At 38.5% G+C, this 25,106-nt stretch overlaps 1 protein-coding gene across 7 annotated transcripts in view; it reads right to left on the bottom strand.

Moving 5' to 3' along the window:
* The window catches only part of ATG5 (autophagy related 5), a 78,260-nt gene extending 54,068 nt beyond the window's left edge, over nt 1-24,192 (bottom strand). For 2 of the 7 annotated variants that reach the window (XM_040551499.1, XM_040551501.1), the window contains exons 1-5: nt 24,114-24,192; nt 23,539-23,700; nt 17,524-17,651; nt 11,420-11,498; nt 5,046-5,208 (exon numbers count right to left, since the gene is read on the bottom strand). In XM_040551499.1, coding sequence (XP_040407433.1) covers nt 5,046-5,208; nt 11,420-11,498; nt 17,524-17,651; nt 23,539-23,646 — 478 coding nt within the window. In that variant the 5' untranslated portion in view covers nt 23,647-23,700; nt 24,114-24,192. The other 5 variants (XR_005818199.1, XM_040551500.1, XM_040551502.1 and 2 more) reach the window with 5 other exon arrangements.
* Nucleotides 24,193-25,106: the final 914 nt, after the last annotated feature.

The raw sequence follows: 25,106 nt of genomic DNA on the forward strand, positions 1-25,106 counted from the left end.
ACTTCCCTGGGTTAGTCAAATGGAAAATGAATCCTGACAATTTTACCTATCTCTAGCCCTCTGCTCCAAATCCAGACAGCCTGCATACTTTACACAGGGTACTCAGGGGCAAAGAAGGTATTATATACAAGAAAATGGAGTGGCGTATCTCTGTATAGCTCTCTAAACTGCTTTGTTTTCCCCCACAGTATTTTTTTTTCTGAAATACAGCTTTTCTTGTTAGTGAACCTTTTATTAATGTGTCTGTCACAAAAAGCCATGACTTTACTGGCAGAAAGTAACTTAGAATGATTTCACACTGTAAAGCAAAAAACCCTCAACAACTAAAGACAATTCTTTTCCAAAACAAAGTCTGCTTTTTAGAGATGGTCTACTCAGGCATTTAGATATACCTTGTGTCCTTCAGCATACCTCAGGAAATGGCATCCTTTGAAGGGGGGATGCTACAAAGAAAGCAGGAGGCATTCAAAAAAAAAGTTCTACATCACTGGCAAGTAAAATAGCATTTTCATGGGTGTTTTGGGTGTGTTAGAATCACAATACTGCACCCTTATCTGCACGCATCGTTGGGTTAGTCATTTCTGCTGAAAGGGTAACAAGCCAGTAAACACTACAGAACTAACACTGAAGTCTGTGACAAGCCACTATCAGAAGAAGTAAAAACACATCACCTGCTCCCAAAAATCCTAGGGAAAGCCTTGGATTCATTCTGCCAGTCCAACCTGTCTGAATCCAGTCAGGTTTATTAGCCCTAGCTCAGCACCAACACAGACTTGGGCAGATTTTGTGCAGAGCTCTGTGAACACATTTAACCCAGCTTTATCAGGTTGCATAATATGAACACCTTCACCATTTGGGGTATGTCACGCTCCCTTAACTCCAGAATAACTAGGTATTGACCATAATTCTAAGAAAAAATGATGCACACCAAGAAAGTGTTAATGACCAGCCCAGGAACGTAATGACTTTTTCAAAAAAAAGAAAAAAAAAGATGGCTTTGTGATTTAAAAACTGATGGCTTGTTCATTCATTCTCTTGTTAAATTCCTGAAGATTTTCTAAGTATATATTGCCTAATTTAAGTTTCAAGTGACCAGTTACAATGACAGATTTGTTCTGCTACCAATGCATGCGTATCTTGTATTGAGATAAAGAACAGCATCAGTACTACCAGTTCCCTACAAAGAGGATAAACATGCATATCAAACCTGACTGGGTTATGCAAAACAAAAAAGATATTGATAATGTATGACAGTATCACTCCTTGGAAAAACAGTTCTAAACAGGAATGTGATAACCTAGAAAAACATGATTTCTGCCCCTAAGAAATAGAGGACTGTTTTAAATGTAAGATTGAGAAAAAAATGAAAGAAAACACAGGCCTTATTCTGTCACTAAGGTGAGAAAAAAGATCACAAATTAAAAGACTAAACATTGCATATTCTGAATGTTTATAGGATTTTTCTCCTTTAATAAGAACAGTTCAATATGGCCATTTAAATTTTGGTAAGCCCTACAGTATGAGTAAGCATTACATTCTTTTTCCATAATATTTGCAGTAAAATAATGACTTCATTATATTTTATAATACATAAAGAAGCCTTAAAAGTGGTCATGAGTTTTTACTGTTTATTTCCTCCACTCATGTATCTGAAATACCAAATCTAGTCTTCACCAGATATAAAGGACGCCTGTGAAAACTTCAGGGTATAGTTGCTTGTCTTTCCACATCTGATGAAAAGCAGCTGTGCTGAACCTAAAAACCTTCCTTCCTTCCTTTATCAGAACTATTATATGCTGAAGTTATAGACATTAATTCTTTGAACCATGCAAAAAATACAGCTCTACCTCTAAAAACAGAGGAAATTTCATGTTTGATCCTGAGTCATCACTAGGCCTAGTCTTAATGTTTCAAAGCAGAGAGCCTTTATTTTTCCACCACAAAAGACAAGAAGAAAAAACCACCCACTTGAAAATCCTCTTTATCCACGATAAAAACAGCCATAACACTATTATAGCAAGAACAGTAGTAACATTTTCCACCAGTTCTGACCAAAGAATTTTAACAATTCTGACAAAGGAGCAGAGGACAGTATAGCTACATACCCTGCTTTATTGCTTCCCTACCACATTCAGGCATCCACAATGCTGATCAAAATTAGGACAGCACAGATGTACCCATTCCAAAGAAGTGCTCTGGTTATGACATAGATATTATGGACGAAAATCAACTAACAACACCAGAGCAACCTGGTCTAGTGGGAGGTGTCCCTACCCATGGCACGGGGGTTGGAGCTGGGTGGTCTTTAAGGTCCCTTCCAGCCCAAACCATTCTGTGATTCTATGAACTGAAGTTTGAGTAAAAAGCAAAACCACAGCACAACCAATAGGCAGAAAAGTATGTTTATATGCCTGATTTCATAGAAGATCAATACAAAACCAGAAACAGTGGGAGGAGGGACATAAAGGGTTTTATGAATACTTATCAGCTGTTACCAGCACAAGATTTTCCCTTGTCACAGCCCTTCCCCTATAAGGCATCTATAGGCAACTGAAAAGCTTTTCATGCTACCTGCTCAAGTACTTCCTTCTCCTCAGAGACATTTTTATCAAATTATACTTGTAATTAGTAGTTACATTTCTCCAAACAAGCAAAAATGATTTTTTCCCCAAAGCGAGTTTAATACTAAAGTAACATAAAGAATGGTTTGGATCGGAAGGGACCTTAAGGATCAACTAGTTCCAACCCCGTAAGTATTACCATAATTCATTAAACTGAAATAACACTTCCTTTATTCGAGAACTGAAGAAAATTGTTTGAAGTTTGAGAGGAAAAAAAGCCTGCAGATGTACCATTACTTACAAGGCAGTTATCGCAAATGCTACTTTCTTTTCTTTTTTGTGGTCATTCATTCTTGTTTCACAAAGAGCTGTAAAATTATTGCATCTCAAACGAAAGCCTATAAAAACATACTGAAAGATACACCATGCTTAAAAAGAATTTTCTTGGTTTCACAAGCTTTTCTTGTTTCTCTTTTATGAAGAGCTGAGAAATTAAAATTAGCATTTGAAAGTATTCAAAAGATTGTTTAAACTTCACATTTAGGTGTCAGATTCCACAGGTGCGATTTCTCATTAAATACAGTGAAACCTTCCTGAAATCAACCATGCCAGGCAGCCTCTGTTCTTAACCAAAAATTCTGTTTGCCTAGAACTGAAGACAGACAAACAATCAGCTAAAAGATAGAGCCTCAGATGAGTACAGAAAAAACACGTTACAGACCTGTTCTCTTACCTTACATATTGAGGGTGTGCATTAGAGGTTCTATAATTTCTACTTAAGTAAAAAAAAAAACCTTAACTCATACCATTTCTTTGTGTACTCATCTGTTCTGCCGCTAACATAATTCACTCACATGTTAGAGGTCTTGCAGTTTTAATTGTAACAAACATTAATAAAAAGAGCACATGTAGTGCACTCCTGGAAACATGAATATCAGGACTAAGTCGCGGGGCTTCATTTCCCAATAAAGCTAATTATTTTCGATATAGAAAACAAAATTATGCTGACACAGCATTTTGCTTCTCTCAAACTAAACTGCTTACAAGACTAATACTATTACAGCAGAACACAGTTTTCTTGCAAAATTATTAAAAACACGGTTTAAATTGATTTGTAACAATGTAAGCTTTAGGGAAACATCTCCCTTTACAAGGATTCTGGCTCCTGGTGGACCAGAACTCCACTATTTACTGTTAATTCACAAGAGTGGATATATTGTCAGTCAGTTTGCTGACTAATAATCTATACAAAACAATCCCTCAAGCAGTCCAACTAAGTATTTTGAACTGAACCAGATAAAATGCAAATTTGTATCCAGTAAATTTTGTACATATTTACTGCATCCCTCTAAATCTTACCAGTCAAATATCAAATAAAGATAACCCCTCAATTTATAATTCTCCCCCAATAAGGTCAATTAGAGACCAGAGTTTCTAATAAACACTCAGACTTCAAAATTATTACAGGAGTAATAATTCATTACTTTACCATTAAAGGCAGCACTGCTTAACAACAAAAAAGAAATAGAAAACCCACATATTCATTAAATAAGCACACTAAACCCAAACTCATGTGACATCTCATGTCTAAAGCAAACATATGCCTCAAGTCTTCTTGCATTCACAGCTTCTCCTGTTCTGTTTAATTTTCCTTATAAACACATGGGAAGAGTTTAATTTTAACTGTTTCGTATCTTAACAGAGTTAAACATCTTCACACTTACAGCTTCCATAAGATAAAATTACCAGTAACAATACAACAACTCAGGAGATCAGGAAACCACATTTTCATATGTTACCACCCTTTCCAGCTAGCAGTTTCTGAAATATTTACATAGCTTTTCAACTTATATGCCGCTAAGAACTATGACAAGTACAAATAGACAGGGAAAACAAAAAAATGTTATGTTTTGCATTACAATGCCCTCTGTTCAATGGAAGAACATTTTAACATTCTGTTCTGAATTATATCGCTGATTTTTCCAAGTCAATTCTGATCTATGCAAGATCTTTGCAAAAGCAACAGTAATACCAGAATAAAAAATTAAATTTGGCGTGGGTGGAGGGAGTAAAGTTATTAATCTACTAGGCAAATTTTGAAAGTCTATATGTATTGTCTATCAGTGACAATCCTTAAACATAAACTAGAGGAGACGACCCTTTTTTCTTTTAGAGTCTAAGATAGTTCATAGTGAACACCACTTACACCCCAGGTGTCTACCATATAGAGACTACTAGTTGCACAGAAGTACAATAAACAGTGTTATGTTTTATTGCTGTTTTTGTTTTGTTAAAACAGAGTCACGACCCAACTCAAGGAAACTGAATATCTCAAGCTACATTTGGATTATCACATTACTGATTTATTTTTTTTAGTTTTAAAAAAAAGAGCTCTTTTCCATGACATTACTTAAACTGGTATCATGACGAAAATTATTATCATGCTAGTCCTAAATATAATTAATATTTGATGCAGTGTATTACCATTCTGTAACCCCATCCACAGTTGCTTATGATCCTTTTTTTGCATCTCATTGATGACTTGACTTTTGTGCTTTAAAGCATCTGCTTCTTTTATGCAAGCCATAAAATGAGCTTCAATCACATCCTTAGAATGGCAGTGTAGAAGATCCTTTTCTGGAAAATTCTACAAAGAGAAAGATCAAGAGAAATAAATATATCATGGACCTTAGAAGATGAGGAATAAAAGAATATTTTAATCTGGTTTATATTTATACAACAGAAGCACACTGGGATCTTCCACTTATTAAAGATAATATCCATTCTCTCATGGATGAAAAGAAATGCTGTGCAGTGAAAAATGTTCCAAAAAAATTAAAGCTGAACAATTTTCTGTAAAACCAGAAGTTACTCTAAATCACTCAACCTCAACTTGATAAATACATTTAAATACATCAGTGGGTATATTTAGGCCCTTACCTCCCAAATTCAGGAAATGAAGAGTTTTTAACATGCTTTCAAGTGCACATTCTACTCTCTAGCAATTCCTATCAACTCTCATTGAAAGTTTAACACACATTTTTATGTAGGTCTTTGAAAAATATTTCCTCCAATTATCATCACCCACATACAAGAATTATAGCATATATGCCATTTACAAACATTTTTCCTCAAAGATGCTGGAAATCCTTGTCAACTCCAGTTTTACCCAATACATATGTCTATTGCTACATCATGTGATGTGACTCCATATCCATTTAATTACAAATGGTGCACTACAGGCAACATTGCAGATGTTGAATTAGCATTCCTGAGGCAATTTTTTTCTCAGTAAATGCTAACTACCTTTCCTAATTCATTTATTAGGAAACTATAGTACTAAATCTTGTTCAGGTACAAAACAGATCCCTTTGGATATTAACTAATATCATGGTGTTGACATACTGTAGAGTTGTTCTTTCCCTGATTTTTCTTCTATTGACAGTATCAATTGCCATCCTATAATACAAGCATTCAGTATCACAAGTTTGCCATCTTTAGTTTTCAAGTGTCTAAAAACCCATCTTGTTTTATCCCTTCCTTATTCATCCCCTTTTCATAGCTGCTTATGACTGTGCCGAACAGCACAAACCCCCAGAACCAAATCAGAGTGGCATCATTAGTACTCCCCTTTGTAACATGGGCTTGCCACATACTTTTATACTTTATTTCTCATCTGTTATTGCACAAGAGGACCTTTTCTCTTAACCCGGTACAAATTGGCTATTTAGAAAAGTTTTTCTGAGGCCTATCAAAACCTTTTTAAAAATACATATAATGGGGTATTTTTCAAAGGCTTTTACAACACAGTTAACAAGTCGCAATAGGAGCAATATATTGCTGGAGAAACCTATACCTTCCCTCCTCCACAAAAATCAGGAAAAAAAAAAGAAAGACTGCTTCAGACTATGGGAACTCAAAATATCTAAAAACTACTAACAGCTGGCAATATGAAAGAGTTGGGAATGGCCTTACTTGAAGGGAATTCTGAAGGACAAGAACAATAGCTGCCCCTTCATTAGGTTATTGAATAGAGTTAGGAATTAAATAATGGAATTTCGTAATCACAAGATAATCACATAATCATAAGATCGGAAGGGATCTCCGGAGGCCATGTGGTCCAACCCCCTGCTCAAGCAGGGACACCCAGAGCTGCTTGCCCAAGACCAGTTCTGTAGCTCTCCACAACCTCTCTGGGCAACCTGTTCCAGTGCTCAGTCACCCTCACAACAAAGAATTGTCTCCTGATGTTCAGAGAGAACCCCTTGTGTTCCAATTTGTGCCCGTTGCCTCCTGCCCTGACACAGGGCACCATTGACAAGAACATGGCTCCATCCTCCTTGCATCATCCTATCAGGTATTTACAAGCATTTACCTCCCCACCCAAGTCTTCTCTTCTCTAGGCTGAGCATTTCATACAGTGGCTTCTCTTTATGATAGCAAACCCAGACTCTGGAATCAAAAGGATGAATTATCTTGCAAAAACAGGAATGTAATGGGAAAAGAAGACTGCCAATACCTTTTTCCTTGAAAGTATACACGGGCTGCTGCCTGACTTGCAAAAAGAGTGCTATTGTTACCTAGGACTAATGGACACAGTTGACTAGAAATCTAAGGATGTAGATAAAGCTTGTTTCTTATATGAGAATGACACATAAAGCCATTAAAGAGGACAGAAAAGAAATAAAAGCTCTTTCCAGAGCAGAGCTCACTCCCTTTCTCTCCTACAAAGCTGAGTATTTAAGCATATTGGGTTCCAAGATGAATGGAACACATTACTGGGATTGTTAGTTGCCAGCTGACATCTGTAAAAGCCTGTAAAATACTTTTAGAAGTTTAACTAACTTGCTCAAATAAAGTAAATGCTGGTAACAAATCCAGAAAAAAAAAAAACAGTCAGAAATAGTACACTTCAAGATCAAAAAAGTTCTTTACGTGGTAAAATTTAAAGCAAGACACTGGCATCCCTCAAAAAAGATAAAACAATGAATGTACCTAAAGCCAAGTAATACAGGAACCTAGAAACTGACTTTCAGTTTAAAGCTTAAAGTTTAGCTAACTTTGAGAAAACAACAAATATAAGAACTATTTTGTTACATGTGTCTAAGTGTTGAACTGCAGGTTTATTTTTGGTTTTGTTTTTTGTTTTATTTTTTAAATATACGAGTTTTTCTATCAACATGCTGACTTTCCTCCAACAAATTTCAAATGACAGAGAATGTCACTCCTTGGGGGGGTGTTCCAGAGAACATACACAGTGTGGTCTGCAGAATAGCAAGGAGATATCTGAAACTTATCACAACTAGCTAAGCTAGAGGAAAGTAGTACAAAGGTATAGGATGATTCGTTTTCCCAGCTTCTAAAGGATAAACCACTGGAAGACTGGAAAACATTCTTATGATTTCAGTGCTGTCTCTTTCCTGTAGAGGAAAAATACTGGCACATTTCTATTCAGTTTTATGAGTAGAAGCTGAAAAAACTGAGCGTAGAAACTCCAACTCAGAAAACACTGCTACATCTATTTAGGGACGTAGCAAACTATTTCACACACATGAGACTACCAACAAAAAATATGGCATCCCCACTGATACAAGTTAGGACACAGAGGAAAAAAAACGTATTTAAATATATAACACATGCTCTTTTGTTTGTTTGTTTTTGAATTCTACTTGCCTATTTGGGAAATAGAAGTGAAATGTAAACAACTTGACTCAGCTCCCTGAAGAAAGAGACAACTGTAAGCAAGCTGGTAGCCACCTCTGGCTATGCAAGGATGAGATCTGCAAAAAGTTTTAACAGATCCCATAGGCAGCGTTAATTCAAGTATTCTCATTACTGATGTCCTACTCCCTCCAAGTTCAGTATCTTTAAAAGAACAGTTATTATGGGTTGACTGGGATTTTCTTAGAAAGCTGAAGTGGTTTTGCTTCACGTATCAGTAGACATTTACAGCATAAATTTAGTCATAAAGAAGAAAGTACAGACAGGAGCACTATGTAACTTCTCACATAAAACTGTTCCAAAAACATAGCAGGTAATTTCAACAGTCTGGTTTCATAACTCCATTCCACCCAAACTTATGTATCAGTTCTAGTTCACAAAACACCTGTTTATACTGTGACAGTAAGCATTAGGGTAATTTTACAGAAAATTACACCACTAATATGGTATTAAAGACCGCAAGAAACATATTCAGCAGCAGGGGAAGCATCCATGTGTTTGTGTTTAGTTACCCCTCAGTAGCCTTTTTTTTTAAAAAAAACAAAAAAACACAACGTATACTTCTGGCTTTCACAATGTCTCTTAGCAGCTCCACAATTTATTTATGTAATACATGGAAAAGCACTTACTTCCTTTTCACTCCACCTGACCCTACTGTGAACTAAGAAAACCAAGAAAGGAAGACAGCTGATGTTGTACAAAACCAGATGGGAGTCTCTTCTCCTCTACAACAGGTCATGCATGGAGAAGCAGGGGTCAGCAGGTAAGGGTTTCAGCAGAGGAAAAATGTTAGCCTTTCACCTGGCATATCTGATTTCCCTCCTCCTATAGCACTAGCATTTCCAGAGCAGTTCATCACCTCCTGCCAATTGCCCAAAATCTGGAGAGCTGGCTAGCCTGCTGAGAACAGGAACAGCGCTAAGCATGCTGCAGGGTTCCATGAGATGGACTTAACAGGAAGGGATAAAGTTTCCCTCTTTCCCACAAAGCCACACCTCAGTAACAAAAGCAACTTCCCAGACTACGTCTTCTCACAATTCTCACGGACCTTAGCACTCTGCTCAAGTTCATTCATCTATGACTATTTAAGGCAACTACATTTCAACTTCATACTAGAGATATAAATGAATGCTGTTTTGCACAAATGAATGTTTTATTGCATACCAGAAGTAGATATGAATAAATTGCTTCCTAAGTACAAACAATAATTGCGTTCTTTATTTGGACTGCATATCATACCCATGAGGAAAACCATAGGTTTCTGTCAACTTTCAAAACTCTGCTGAACAAAAAAGTTTGTCATCTTTTCTCGTCAGGTCTTTAACTTTAAACAAATAAAACTGATAGGAAAGCAAAAAGTTAAAAAACACTCTTTACTGATGTTCTTGAGCTATCTGTTGTAGACTGTATACTTTTGTAAAAGAAAGGAGAAAGCCATGACAGCAAAAATTAAAGCCTAGAAAAATCTAATACTATTTAATAAAGTTAAATAAAATATATGTCTCTTTGAAGAGTAACTAAACACAAATGAAAACAATAATCCAGGTAGCAATCCCACACCTAAACTATTTAAACTGTAAGGAATTATAACACATGAAAGTGTCTTTAACATTTTGACATACTTTGATACATTTCAATTTTGTTTTCATTTTAAGCATTAAGGTGGGTTAATTTAAATAAACTTTCAAATTACATCAAAAACAGGAAGAGAGATTAAGCAGGTGCTTAATCCAAGGTGTTATATATTTTTAAAAACTAAATTACATCAGCTTTTAAAATAACACTTCCTTAGCAGTAAACTATTTCTGTTGATCTTTAACGTACACCTTTGAGACAAACTTAAATTAGCTGATGTCTTGGCAAACAGCAATATAGGGACATTTAAGGTCAGTTTACATTACTACATGAAACTGAAAATCACTGTGGTGGTGCAATTTGTTTCTCAAGACAGCTCTGCTTTGGGACGGCAACATTTTCTTGTCGCAGTTTATCTTCCAGAGCTCCCAGAACGTGCAACAATCAAATCACAATCTATGAAACTAGCCACCCTGCAGTTTCTTCAAAACAATTTGAAAGTTTCTTCATCTCACCTCTTTGGCATATATCAGAAGTTTAACAATTATAATGGTTCCAAAAACATCCCCGTCTTCAGATTCATTAACTCACTCATTTTTAAGTTTCAACACACAGAAGCACATATTATAAGGACACATACTTCCAAAAAGAATCAGACTACTCCTGTTTGCAAGATCTTTCCTGAAACACCTTCAATAGAGGAATAGTTTGAACAAGAACATTCAGCATAACTGCTTCCCAGTATGCTTTTCATTTCATCTCAAATCTCACACAGTAAAGCCCGTTAACCTAGTGTTTTCTTTTGGATCAGTTTTCCTATTGCATTTTCTCTATAGTACAACAAAAAGAATAATGTTTCACAGTTAGATACCGTGATTTCTGCTTGTGGTTTTGACTTCAAAACATACCTGACATCACCTTCTCAATGCACGTCAGAGAAAGAATACCGCACCAGATCTAACCCTGCACAAGTACTCTTCTGAGCAAAGATCAGTAGTGCTATTAAGTCATACCTAATGGTTTTACAATGTGTAATCAAAGCAATGTCACACGACCAAAAATTTCACTCAGTTCTCTAAAGGGGACACACATGAAGTACAACTTCAAAGAATGATAGCACTCACTGACTTCAAGGATTTCTGCAGTATCTCACATCTATGGTAATGTGCCTAAAGGGATGAGCACTTCTCAATCTCCTGAATCCTGAGTCAACTTGAGATGATTGAATTAAAAACATTATGGCAAGTTCTTCCCTTTTATCAACTCAACTGTACCGACGATCTCATAACTTATCTTGAAAAACTATTTTGGATTTTCAGATCATAACAGAATCATTTTCAAAAGAAGGTAATTTGAAGGCACATACAGTCTCAGGGAAAATAGGTGGAGATTTACAAAAAAAAATGAGATGATTCCTAAAGAATGCACACTCTCCTCTTCAAAAAGTCCTACCATCTTCCTCCTTGTAAAATAAGAATAATTATGAATTTTTTTCCTAGTTTTCAATTCTCATGTAATCTTATGCTCAATTAATCTTAACCTAAGGTGTATTTCAATTTTACCTTGAAATGCACTGTGATGTTCCAAGGAAGGGCTGTATTTGATGCATGGAGATCAAAGAGCAAACCAATCGGGTAATGCCTAGAAAATGAAAAGGTATTAAATTAAATGCACAGCTTTTATATTTATTCTACATATAACAGTTTGCTTGCCTGTATTTACATAACTTAATTAGCTGTTTTCCTCCTAGACTTAACATGTACTATTATTCAGAAAAATTATACAGGCAGGTATAACTGACTTAAAGTTTACAGCAGAATCAAGCCTGGAATTCACAGACTAAGTATCTAAACCAGTGATCTCTAAGCTGTGCCCACAAAACACTGTTAGCTTTGCAACAGCATAACCAGCCTACAGCTGCTCTGCGGAATCCTTCAAAACAGCATTTTCAATCATAACGCTCAACAAGAGCGGGACTAGTTGGTCTGACAGAGTTGACATGTTCAGACACTGTAAAGACATAAGAAGTTTATACCATACTGACTTTTAACATTTCTTCCCTCTCCCACCTGCCTGATGTCATCATAGAGGATAAGCATTAGAATTTTAAAATGACATGTAGAAGGGCTAAAAAGTGGGTTGATCAAGATGATCTCTTCACCTTCACTAACCTATCAAATTACGGGGATGAAAAACATTAATTACACTTTGTTTGGTTTTATTTTTTCCTATTTCAGTGGTGTTCTGAACTAAAGGACAACTACAAAGAAGCTGCTCCCTCCAAATGTAAACTTTTATCTTCTAATGAATTTCAAGGGGACAGAGTCTCCAGCAATGTAAGTCATGTATATTACATACACAAAGCTTCCAAAGGCATTTTAAAAAGCTCCATTATCTTTCAAAAAGTCTTAAACTGAAAAAGCCTTTAGTTTTTTGATCCTACAAAGAGATAAGCACACACTTAGCTGTAAACTCAGTAGGTCCACTGAATTAAATAGGACTGAACACGGAATGCAGAGCCAAGCAAGAATATAAGATTCAAAAATCCGTAAAAACAGTAACAGAGAGGGTATTGCTCTGAAAGCACCTGTGTTGAGCTCATTTCCTGAGTCGCTAAACCCTCACACAAACAGTGCTTTAATACCCTCTACTGGTGAGACCAAAAACTACGACAAAGACACTTAACAGCAAAATTAAAAAAAAAAAAAAATAACGGCATGATTCTTGTACTTATTCATTCAGAACTTTTTAAGAGAATAGGAGAGTATATCAAAAAAGGATCTATAACCGTCTTCCCCTTACAATGGGCAAAAGAATACAAACAATGCGTATCCACATTTATCCAGACTCAGTGCTAGCGCTCAAGGACATTTTACTACTAACTGTCGATCCTGTCTTAAGTTCTTCCGCAGGGTTTCAGCTAGAGTGGTTTTCCAGGTGAACTACTTAACGAAAGTCAGATTTTCTTTGACAATTATATTTACATGAAAAATAACTTTCAATTTATACAACAAAATAGCTACAAAAAAGACACCAAACCATTCTTGGCCTACATCTGTATCTTCCACCCAGCACAGATTACAAAATAAAGTTAATGTACTCAAGCTTTCCTCAGTAAAATGCTTGTGTTTTGCACAGCTGATATGCTTTTATTTTGAAAGAGGCAAGTGCTAAATTCTCTTTGCGCCACAGCTGAACACCCGAGATTCATGATGACAGTAGACCAGGAGAGAAATCACTTTCTATTCGGAAGTGTAGCCTTCCATTAAGCGTAAGGTTCACAGCAGGAGTAAAGCAGTCCTGACAGGTAAGACTTCCCCTGGTACAGAACTCCAGTTCATGCTGGCATTTAATCTGAAGCCAAGAGAAGCCTTAAGTAATGCCTTACAGTACATAACACTGTATTTCGCTTACTTTTGATATATAGTTACAAGCATTTTTTAAGCGTCTGGAAACAATAGCACTCCATATAATACCAAAACTATTTTTTTTTAATATATCCTTCATAATAAAATGTTTTCTTGACCAGAATAGAGGATTAAGGGAAGCACAAAGAGGGAAATTGGGAATAGAAGAGGACTTGTCTATTTGTAGATATAATGAAAAAGAGTAACATTCCCTCACCCTGTTCTTAAGGGCACATCTACCTTGTGCCAAGGGCTAGTATTCCCTCATTACGTCTTGCTTCCAGTGGTACTGCTTCAATGCTGTTTCTGAACTTCTATTTGAAAAATATTCACTATAATTAAAGAAACAAGCAAATGCTTTCTAGAACCTACAGTAACCAAGAAAATTTAAAAATAATAATCCACAAACCCAGGCCTTTAAAGACTTGCCTCTGCCAAAGAAAACAGAAAATAAACAGGACAGCAGCTAAAGGAAACATCCAGCCCACAAAGGTAATATTAGAAAAACAAACAACCCAACCAACTAAACTGTTGAAATCAAACTGGTGTCAACTGAAGTGGAAGCCAAGGACAGGCAGACTGTCTATAACTTTCTCAGAGGTAAAAGGGAGGAAATAACAAAGAGAAAACGTCTAAGAGACCACTAGCCTTGTTTAAAGAAAAGAATTGATGGAATAATGATTGGTTCTGCAAAGTATTCAATCTATAAATGTATAACAGCACTGACTTCCAGCCACTGTCAATTTATTACTGCTTTTGTTATTACACAGAAGGTGGTTTCAAGGTGTGAGAGGTGCCCTGGAAAACACAGCTTCAAGAACATAAAAACCTTTTGAAAGTGATAGATGGGTAGTAAGGACAATGAATGACTACTCCTCTAAAAACTTGTTTCTGGACCCAGGACAGTATTTACAGGAATAGAGTAAGACAGCATGAGTTGGCAGGTGGTTTTCATACCAGAATAATTTTTAGTGGTAATTCACTAAGATTTGCATCACACAAACTGATAAAATCCAGGACAAAACCAAAAACCAGATATCCTATGCTTCAGAACTGGGGTATTATACGTATCAAGAGCCCCGCATCTTGTGTTTGGGTATTTCTGTGAACTAATGTGTATGTCATTGAGGGAAACAATGCCTGCATAGAAAAATAAATATTCTCACCTTGTTCTTTAGCACTCAGTAAGAAACACACACTTCTTCTAAGCAAACTCTACCGTTTTCAAACAATATTCCAGCTATTCCTCATCAAATGGTGCTTTGGCCTTTTGTCTTCAGGCAATTCCTGACCAGGCAGGGTCAAGCACCCGTTCAGTTGGTACTAGAGAGACACCCATGCAACTGCCAAGCCTAGAGCACAATTCACAGAAAGGGTGACAGACACTCTGCTAAGTCATGCGCAAGTGCTCAAGGATAGTAATAAAGTACAGGATGCCCTCCCCCAGCACCCACTGAAGAAACTACCTCTATCAGAGGCCTCCACTCAGGCTGAGCTCCTGGGGAAAGATGCAGCTCCCCAGGTTTAAGCTGCCAGGAGTGCTTGGGACCTCTCCTGAGGGCTGGGGCAAGCAAAGGTGATGTCCCTGCCCACAGGAAGCATGTGTTGATGGAGGAGCTGTCACCCATCTGAGCTGCAAGAAGAGGCCAGTGGACTGGAAAGATGAAAGATTGATGGCATCTTCACCAAGGCCTTGCAGAGATAAGAGCCTGTACTCCCATCTGCACAGAAGATGAGTCATTGGAGTGGTGAATGGAGACTAACAACGTTGGGAAAATCAGAGGCCTGATTTTCCTCTTGCAGGAAAATCCAGGCTCCTTCACCACCTGCTGTTGCAGACAAGGGGCTGGAAGCTCCAAAGGAAGGATCAGAGTGACCTGAACAGCACATCCACAATGAAAGGAAGCAGTGATAGTGTTTAGAGACTCCCTCCTACAGTGGATGGAGCCCCGCCTCCATCTGCCAACCTCACTCGCTGTCTGGGGAGGCTTATCTGAAACTTTTTGACAAGCAGAGTCTAGCTCTTTCCCATCTTGGGAGACTATTTTCCAAATCCAATAAACACAGATTCTGCCTGCACCCTCTTCAGTGTAGTTATTGGTTTAATCTCATGTAACTGCACCGTGTCTGAGAAGATTTGATCCATTTCCTTTTTGTAATCTCTGCTGCTATGCAGTCTGCTGACCAATCCCTGCAACTCCTTAAGCTGGCAACACAGACCCTCCATCAGCACACACGAACCCATCTTCCCCTACCCCTAACAACCTTGGTGCGAGGTCCCAGGCACCCCATGCAACTCCGGGCCTGGAGAGCAGCACCCTCTTCCAGAAGTTTGTTCTGAGTGCTTCTGAGAATGAAGTTGAAACTGTTTCAGACTTATTCCAGACTCACTGCAAAACAGAAGAGCTGCAGCTAGAAAGACATGCACTATATCCCAGTCAGGTATGAAACAGCACAGATTGCAAGAAGTATGACCATATGGTGTAAACCAAGTAATTAGAATAAGAAATGCTACAATCAAGTTCTGTTGGATTCTGAATGCAGAAGTTAAAGAAACCAAGCATTAATCACCTGCTATTTTTTCTCTACAAACTAACTCCATCTAATTCTCCATTCTGATATTTCTGTCTTCCATGGAATAAACTTCAGCTACTCATGGGATTACCACATTCTAAAAGAATGGTTTGCAGATAAAATTTTCCTGAGGAAAGCAATTCTACAGAAATCAATGGAGCTGCTCCTGGCAACACATGCTTATTTTTAAATGATCACAGCACAGGAGATAATAATTATATTATTTTCACTTCAACATTCCTTTAGTTTACTAACTCTACCTAATTCTAAAATTATCAATTATATTCTTATTCTATAATTATATTCCATAACTGCAATTATTATTATTTTTTAATTAAATTATCCTGGTACCTGAAAACATGAAAACACAGAGCTAATTTTGGCTGAAATAAAAAGCCTTTCTTTCCTGTTGCAGACAGCTTCAGTGAAAATTTTTAAGGTTACCTGTCATTACCTACCTAAGGTTATGAACACGCCGGGACCAACTTGGTACCTTGCTGTTAGACAGTAACCATCACAACTCAAGATTGCTTATGGAACCCAAAGAAACCAATTATTGTTAAATTCCAAACATTTTACAAAGATGTCTAAAGCTGGTTTTACCAGCCAGTTATGAAAATGTGAAAAAAGCTAGTTTTTATGCTTTTCTGAATAAAACAAAACAACACTTTTTCAAAGTTTACAGTAGTTTAGTTTCAAAGAAACAAAAGACTAGAAGGAAATTCCTGCACCACCAAGTCTAAACGCACTAACGATGTAATAACGCTTGCTAATCACAGGATAACACACACTAAATTCATGTAGAAATTAAAAAAAATAATCAGTTTTAATCTTTTCTACCCAATTTCAAGAAGCTAGAACAGTCACTGTTAGTTCTCTTTCCTATTATGATACAGGAAATTAAAAGAGATTCAAAATACTAAGTACTTGCTGGAGAACTGACACTATGTATACAGAGCCCAGCCAACACTGCAGCTCTCAGAATGTTTTCTTCAGAACTTGTAGCAGAAATAGGAAAAAAAAATCTGACATACAGTACTTATAAAAACTAATTACATTAAACAATGGCAGTCTGGTTTTCTAGCCCTTCAGAAAGGGACATATTTGTTATAGACCACACAACAGAACAAAAATAGAATTAACAGCAATTATTTCGATAAAGCTAAACAGACAAGAGCCTACGCGTCAGCATGATTTTTATCTGTTTTAAAGCACAAGCACTTGTCACACCAGTGAAAAGTGAAGCTTACACATTTTATCTGTAAGCAGAAAATCCTGTTTGTATTCAGACTCCAGAAATAATACTTTTGTGTTAGCATGTGTCTTAAGAATGCAGAATAAGCTAAACAAAGATTTCTTTGGTGATTCTACAGCAAGAAATAGTGAAGCCAAAAATGCAGCTGTTTCATGTTACGGTAACAACTAGAACAAAATCCAAAAATCAACCGGTGCAGCACCGCCTCTGTCTTTATATATACAGTTAAGTACAAGCAGAATAATTAAAAGTATGTTTGGGGGAAAAAATGAAGAATGTTTAATGTTGAACAACGTTTTTCCTACCCTTCTCCTCCTCTGCCTTCTTTGAAACCCATTGAAGTGGTTAGCTCAGGGAAAGTGCTGACACTGTGCTAAACTTGATATCTCTTTACAAAATAAATTGAGTAAAGGTACAAAGTTAAACTCACCACTTCAGTGGTGTACCTTCATATTCAAACCATATTTCATTAATTTCTTCTTGTCTCATAACTTTCTGAAAATGTTTCTTCACTTTGTCTGTTACCAGTGTCAAGTAGCTTATTCTTGGCAAAAGCAACTGAAAGAAAAAAAAAACACAGAAGCTTTAAGTATACATAAAATTTACTAAATTAATAAATCTGTAACAAGTACTCATTTTCATAACCAAAATTCAGTCAGCATCTTTCCCTTTTCAAAAAGTTTCTGTTGTTCGTATTACCATCATTATATTGCTTTTACTTTCTTTCAAAAGAATCTAATTCAGCAAATTAATGGAACACAGCCTTCGGTTTTAAAAGGTGAACAACCTTTATAAATACAGTGAAGCCATTTACACACACGAGAATTGTTCAGTACCTCAAAGACCTGAATGACAATAATCTTATTAAGTTAATTCTACAGGTCTACAGCGATAGTTCCTGAGGCAACATAATCCAGGCAACTGTGATCAAAACCAAGTATTTTTGGTAATAAATCCATGTTATTTCTGGGATATATTTGCAGTTAAATTAATACTGATATATTCTGATGAGACAGACCCATTTGGACTGCTACAAAACCAGATTTTCAGCATGCTGCGGGTGGCACAGCCATACGGGAATGGATAAATCCATTATTAAAACATTAGTGATTGAGATAGCATTTGACATAAGCCTTCAAACTGCATAGCCAACTTCCTTTGTAAAATATTTAAATCCAGTCTGAAGCGTGGAAGAACAACTTAGTTTCTATTTCAACATAATCAGAGATCACAAACAGTAATTAAACAGCATTTCATTGAATCTAACAGAACGCTGCCAACATTCCCAGTGTGCCTACTTGAAGCACAAAACCCAAGTTAATTGGATTAAAAGGGACCACTTGTTTTTCAGAGATGCTGAGCATTTTTTGCCAAGCTGTGGATGCCCCATCCCTGGAGGTGTTCAAGGCCAGGCTGGATGGGGCCTTGGCCAACCTAATCTAGCGGGTGGCGTCCCTGCCTATGGCAGGGGGGGTGGAGTTAGATGATCTTTAAGGTCCCTTCCAACCCAAGACATTCCATAATCCTATGATTTGCAGCACCTTCTGAACTCTCGGTGCCCCTGCCAAAGGGGTATACTGATAATGTTTAGATCAGTACTTAAATACTTTCAACATTATCTCAACAGTGCATTTCTGTCCATCTTTTTAAATCACATGCCTAAGTTATGTCAACTGAAAGTAATATAGCTAGCAATTTTTAGTGCCAATCATCATGAGATTTCGTAGTGTTCTCAAACTACAAATATCCCCTTGCAGCTTAAGTCTTCAGAACGGTATTCTTTTGGGGGCTTTTTTGGTCTTCCCACCTCTTCTACTTTAGTCTTCCCCTTCCATAGAAGACAATAGAACTGGATTCTTTCACATTTTTCTAGCTTTAATTATCCTAGAGATTTAAAAGCATATTAGATCAGTTTAAAAAACTTTAAAACCATAAATTTAAAGACATCTTCATTTTGTTACCCCTTTTAATATCCCTTTGCCACTAGTTGTGGCAGTTTTTACCAGTATGGACTTGGTAAAAGACATCAGTGGACACAAAACGTTTTTCTTCAAAATCCTGTAATCTTTAAAGGCAATTACTGAGTATTTCCAGAGGAAAGATACTAAAAATATTTAGGAAAAAAAACTTCATGTATGTAACAACATGCTGGGCTTCAGTCAAATTCTCCAACAGCCAAATCACGCTAAATCCTTTACAGAGGCCTCTATTTAGAAACTGGAATTCTACAAAACTGTTTACTTCCTAGATTATTGTAAGCTTTTCCAACACTTTAGCCACATGACAGGAGCCTTCCCTTCAGGCAAAGTCATGTTCACCAGAATGACATCTCTTCCACAAATTCTTTTGCTGCTCCCCCATGGACTCCTAAGCCAGTCCATGAAGGTCAACGAGCCCATACCCCTTCACCCTTTGATTATGCTACAGCAATATTTCTGGATGCTGGGAATGAATGGCCATGGTTCAGTGATAAGGCAAATCTCAGTATAGGGCTGTAAAACCTAATGCATTAAAAACAACACGTGATCTCATGACAAGACATTTTAACTCAAATTAAGCTCGCTCCACTAGGTCAGATTTGCTTAATTGCTTTTTTAGCATATGTGTGACAAATAACCTTGCATGAGCAGACTTCCTGCTAAAGGCTAGAATAAAGCTATGAAAACCAAACACACCCAACTCACATCACATTGCAAGCAATGTAACAATTGCAATTTGAGTGTGAGACTGATACATCACTATATAATACCCTAAAAGACGGGATGCTCAGAGCAAATTACGTGACCTATAGTACTGCATAGACAAATATGCAGACAAGGTAGCATCAAAATAAAGTTTCTAATGAATAGACTGTTTGTAGGTTTAGCATAGAGAATCAACAGACAGCAACATAAATAGCACACAATAGAAAACATCTAATAGGAAAATGCATGATAACACATAGGGAATTAACAGAAGAGAATCCTTGTTCTGATTCAAGTCGTCTAGCAATCGACCCTGCCATGCCGCCTGCTGATCAGTAGCAGACTGGTATAACGCTTGCCACTCACTGTGCTGCATAGCACATATGAATGGAAAACCCTGCTTCCAGTTGAGCTTTGTGGCTCAGAGGGTCTAAAAATGTCTTTTCCTATAGAAGGGATCAACTTTTACGAAGCCTGAAGGGAATTCTAAAGCAGTAGGTAAATTCCTTAAGTGTGCGTAAGAATTCCCAAAATGTTAGGTGAGACTTGGTGCCTTACTCTCCTCACAAGTCTTCTCCTACTTGGTATAAAAACAAAAAGCCGGTGTAAACTCCTTTTAAGTACAGTACATGGTGTGAATCTGAGCTGACGTTCATGACCTGTCAGGATCCGGCTGAGCATTGCAACAGTAATGAAGATTGAATAAAAAGATCACTCCGTGCCAACAATTAAAAAAATTAGCATTTGAGAACATGAAAAAAAACTAAAATTCATACTCATATCTTAATTCAAAAGTCAGTGGCCCTGACCAACAGAATTATTTAGTGCCTTTTAAAATAAACGATAAATTACTAGATCTTGATTACAACCAAGACACAACAATAATTAGTTGCTTTTGATTATTTCTAACTTTATTTTGGAAAGGAGTTGTGAAAAACATGCACATAATTTATATACACCCAGCTTAACTCCAAATAACAATGCAAAACTGTTGAGGGGAAAAAAGGCAAACTGAAATAATAAGATGATGAGAACTCATCATCTTAAGAAAAGAAAAATCTTCAAAAACATGACAAGACAGAATGAAACCCACTAGTTTACTACATGCTATCTCCCAAATTGTACAAGCTGCAACACCTTCCTTTTGCACACTAGGTATTGCTACAGCATTTAATCATAATAACAGGAATATTGTCTACAGAAATTAAATAACATGCAAGGAATTCTAATGCCTAAGTAAATGCTTGGAAAATATTCTTCATGTAAAAACAGTACCTCCCCAACTATCTTCCTGGGTTTTGCTGCAGAAGGAAACACTTTTTTACATGCAAAACACTGTAAAATCACAACTCCAATTTAACAGGAACTGGACTGGTTTGATCACCAGTGCACACAGGATAAAAGAAACAAAGCATGCTAGCCCAGAATGGCTTCATATTGCTGTTACAGACTTCTTAATAAAACAATTCTTTTGCCACTGGAAAGAGTAAAGAGTGACCCAGCAGAGGCTGTCCCTGGGGCAGAGTACCCTTACTGCCTTCTGTGGTAATTTCGTTCCTTACACCTGATCAATTTCAGCCAATGAGTACTTTATTTCTTGCACAATTAAAGAACTCCCTGCAGATACCTATCTGGCAGAAACAGCAGTGTTTGACTTGAGCTGCTTAGTCTTGATGTCATTACTTTCCAAAATGGATCGTTTTAAATGAGCTCTGCTATCCCTATGCAATGCCATACTGTGTTGTAAGCACGTCTCATTCCTGTGCTGTTCTAATGTATCTAGCAGCCAAGGGTCTCCTACCACACAACTCAAACTGAAATCGATCACGCAGATTCTAGTTTATTTTTCTAACCTCTCTCCCTATGTCTTCCTTTGCCTTCACAAAGCAAGTTTCTCAGAACAGAAGTTTTCTTCCTCTTAACTTCATGACGCCAGAATTTCCTCCCTGTTCAAGGAAAGCAATCCGGAACACAGCGGTTTTATCTACTTCAATAAATACTGATAAGAAGAGATGTATGAAGTAGAACGACTGGTGTCAAGGGCTGGGAACGTTCACTACATATGCTTTTTGTTTGTTTTTCATTTCAATTCAGCTCCAGTTTGATTCCATACACTGACCACCCATTAGCAGCTGGAACACATTGATCACAGGCCCAAAGTACATCTTCTGCTTCAGCTGCACGGGAAAAAGACTCAGCTTGTGTGCTCCAAGACAGATGTGTGATACAAACCTTGGCAGAGTAAGTGGAAATAACATAGGCTTGCTTCACAAACACACTCCAGATCCAAACTAGAACATTAATGCAGATGTACACTGAAACTACAAGAACTCAATCCAGATATAAAACCTTGATTGCTATTTAACCTTTTACTATTATTCATCTTTGGTCCCTTCAAGCAGCAAAACTTCAACTATCAGCTCCAACATGACCTGCAAGAGGGAAAAATCTAACATTTAAGAATTCTGACCTATGAATAACAAGGTTTTGCAAAAAGAGAGAATTAAGCCCTGAGATTTTCTGTGCACACTTTAAGAGGAGCAAGTAAAAGAAACACTACCATCTTAAAACTATTTTCTAGGCTTCGAAAGTCGGCCTCACTGTGAAGATAACATGGCTTCAGGGTTTTCACGCTGATGTTATACAGATTAAGATTGCATGTCTCTAAACTCAGGCTTGTGCCTTTTATGTAACTCTTACACACTATGCACATATGTATTTTAAAATATATATATTTTGTAGAAGTTAGATCAGAGACTTCTAGACAGTTCAGAAGCATTTGGCAATAGGTCAAGTGCACAATATAAAAGTACTTCTGCTTCACCAGTGGAAATTAAGGCATAGAGAGCTGAACACTATCATCACTGAACGAAAAGCATTAATGCTTTATTAAGTTACTAAAAACCACACAAAACACACAGGGAAATCAGAAACCAAAGATGCTATTAATTGAACACTATTCTATCCAGTAATATCTTCCAAAAAGCATAAAATATGACAAGATTCAAGGATTTCAGAATCACTTAAATTCTTAGCATAAGATTCTTCTTCTCACATACTTGGTACTTTTTAAACTTAAGCTTCTCTAAAACAGCCAATATTGTCTACTAACCAAATGTCTGTAAAGTGCAGAAAGGATGAAAACTGCATAGCATGCTATAAATCAACATCCACGTGATTACAGAAAGCATTTCAATTTACAGCTCAAATCCACCCATCGCCCTTGTCTGTATCATCAGCTTACCAAGCACTGTACTGGTAAGACATCAGAGCTGCCTTTCCTACTACATCTCTCATAGCTGCTAGCATTTAAAGAGAAGAAAATGAGTAGAAGTCATCCACAAGCAGAGGAAATTCATAAAAAACACTGGCTGCAGTATTTATGCTACATGCCTCAACAATTTTAGTGTAGACAGGCAACATACAAGCTCTATCCCTTATTCTGAAGGATCTCTAAGAAGATACAAACTCACCATGAGTGTACACACAGCCTCTGCTTTTTGTTTATTTGTTGACTTTTTCATAGACGTTTTTAAGCCTTAGTTATCTGTTGTAACCTAAACTCACTGGTGAAACAAACTTAAAATTTTGAACCTGCTCTGAAGAGAGGTGACTCACACAGCGTGGCAATAAGGTACATCCAAAAGGTACCAGAAATAAGAAAACAAAAATCCACACATCTAGCAGCATGCATGATGAGATTAAACAAAACAAACACACGTATGTGATCAGAGCATCCATGCTGCCGTTGTTATACTCACATAGTAAGGCTCAGCTTCCCTTTCGGTTATCTCATCCTGATACAGCGTGAAGCAGGTTGGTATTCGGCCAAACCACACATCTCGAAGCACATCTTTGTCATCTGTCATTCTTCCAAGGAGTAGTGAAGCACATGTAGATCGAGTTCGTTTCTTCAGCTGGAACTGTAACCCCATTCCCCCCAAAAGAAACAGGTCAGCACTGCTGCAAGCAAAACACACCTCGTTATAGGTTCTCCTGTAAGTATGAGCTCTCGTGTCACTACATTATGTGCGTGTTTGCGTAGAAAATCACAGAACACAAACAGTTGGAGGGGACCCCCAAGGATCACCGCGTCCAACCCCCGTTTCCCCACAGGGCCACCCCAAGACCAGCCGAGGAGCGAACACCCACCTCCCGCACCTGCCCCGCGCCGTGCCCTGACGGGGAGGCCCTCTCCCTCCGCTGCCCCGTCCCCGTAGCGGGGGGCCGAGCAGCCCCGCGCCCGGCGGGGCACGGAGCCGCCTCAGGGCGGCCATCCCCTCCCCGGGAGGCCCCGCCCGGGCCCCGCGGCCGTTAAGAGCGGCGCAGCCGTTACCTGCGGGCCGCCCCGCGCCGGAGCTGCGGCGCCAGGCAGGAACCCAGGCGCGGCCCCGCCCGCCCGCGCATGCGCCGCCCGCCCGCGCGGCTCCGGCACGGCGCCGCTTCCGCCCGGCTTTGGGCGGCCCCCACGCTCCGGGCCGGAACCCGGCGCGGCCGCTGAAGCTGAGGGGGGGAGGCAGGCGGCGGGCGGGTCGGGGAGTGCTGCGCTGCCTCATGGCCGGCAGGTGTCAGGCAGCGGCTGCTGCTGTTGGAGGCGTCCCGCAGAAATAAAGCGCTTTGGTTCCTTGTGTCTTATTTTTTGTCCTCAAGGACTGGTGTTTTTATGAGTCTGTTTGATTCTGATTCATATTTTTTATTGATAAGAAATAACATTCTGAACATGAGCCCGTAGTGGTTTCACTCGGGTGGGCAGCCAAGTTACACCTTAGCCGCTCTCTCACTCACCCTCCTCAAAGGGAAAGGGGGAGAAAATACAATGGAAAGTGCTCAAGGGTTGAGATAGGGACAGGGAGATCATTCAACAATTATTGTCATGGGCAAAACATTCAGAATAGGGAGATAATAAAATTTATTCCCTATTACTAACAGGCTAGAGAAGTGAGAAACAAAGCAAAGAAACAAACCACCTTCCCCATATCCACCCTCTTCCACCACCTCCCCTTGAGTAGCACAGGGGAACAGGGGAATGGGGGCTGCGGTCAGTCCCTGAGGCTTCGTCTCCACCACTCCTTCACGGTCACTCTCTGCCCCTGCTCCACGTGGGGTCCCTCCAACGCGATGCCGTCCTTCCCGAACTGAGCCTGCAGGGGCTGGCCACAGGCAGCAGCTCTTCAAGAACTGCTCCCACATAGCTCCATACCACCGGGTCCATCCCCCAGTAGCAAACTGCTCCAGCATGGGTCCCCCACGGGTGGCAGCTCCTCCCAGACAGCTCCTGCGTGGGCTCCTCTCCACGGGCTGCAGCTCCGGCCCCGGGCCTGCTCCTGCG

This window comes from Cygnus olor, chromosome 3 (assembly GCF_009769625.2).
Source record: "Cygnus olor isolate bCygOlo1 chromosome 3, bCygOlo1.pri.v2, whole genome shotgun sequence".
NCBI lineage: Eukaryota > Metazoa > Chordata > Aves > Anseriformes > Anatidae > Cygnus > Cygnus olor.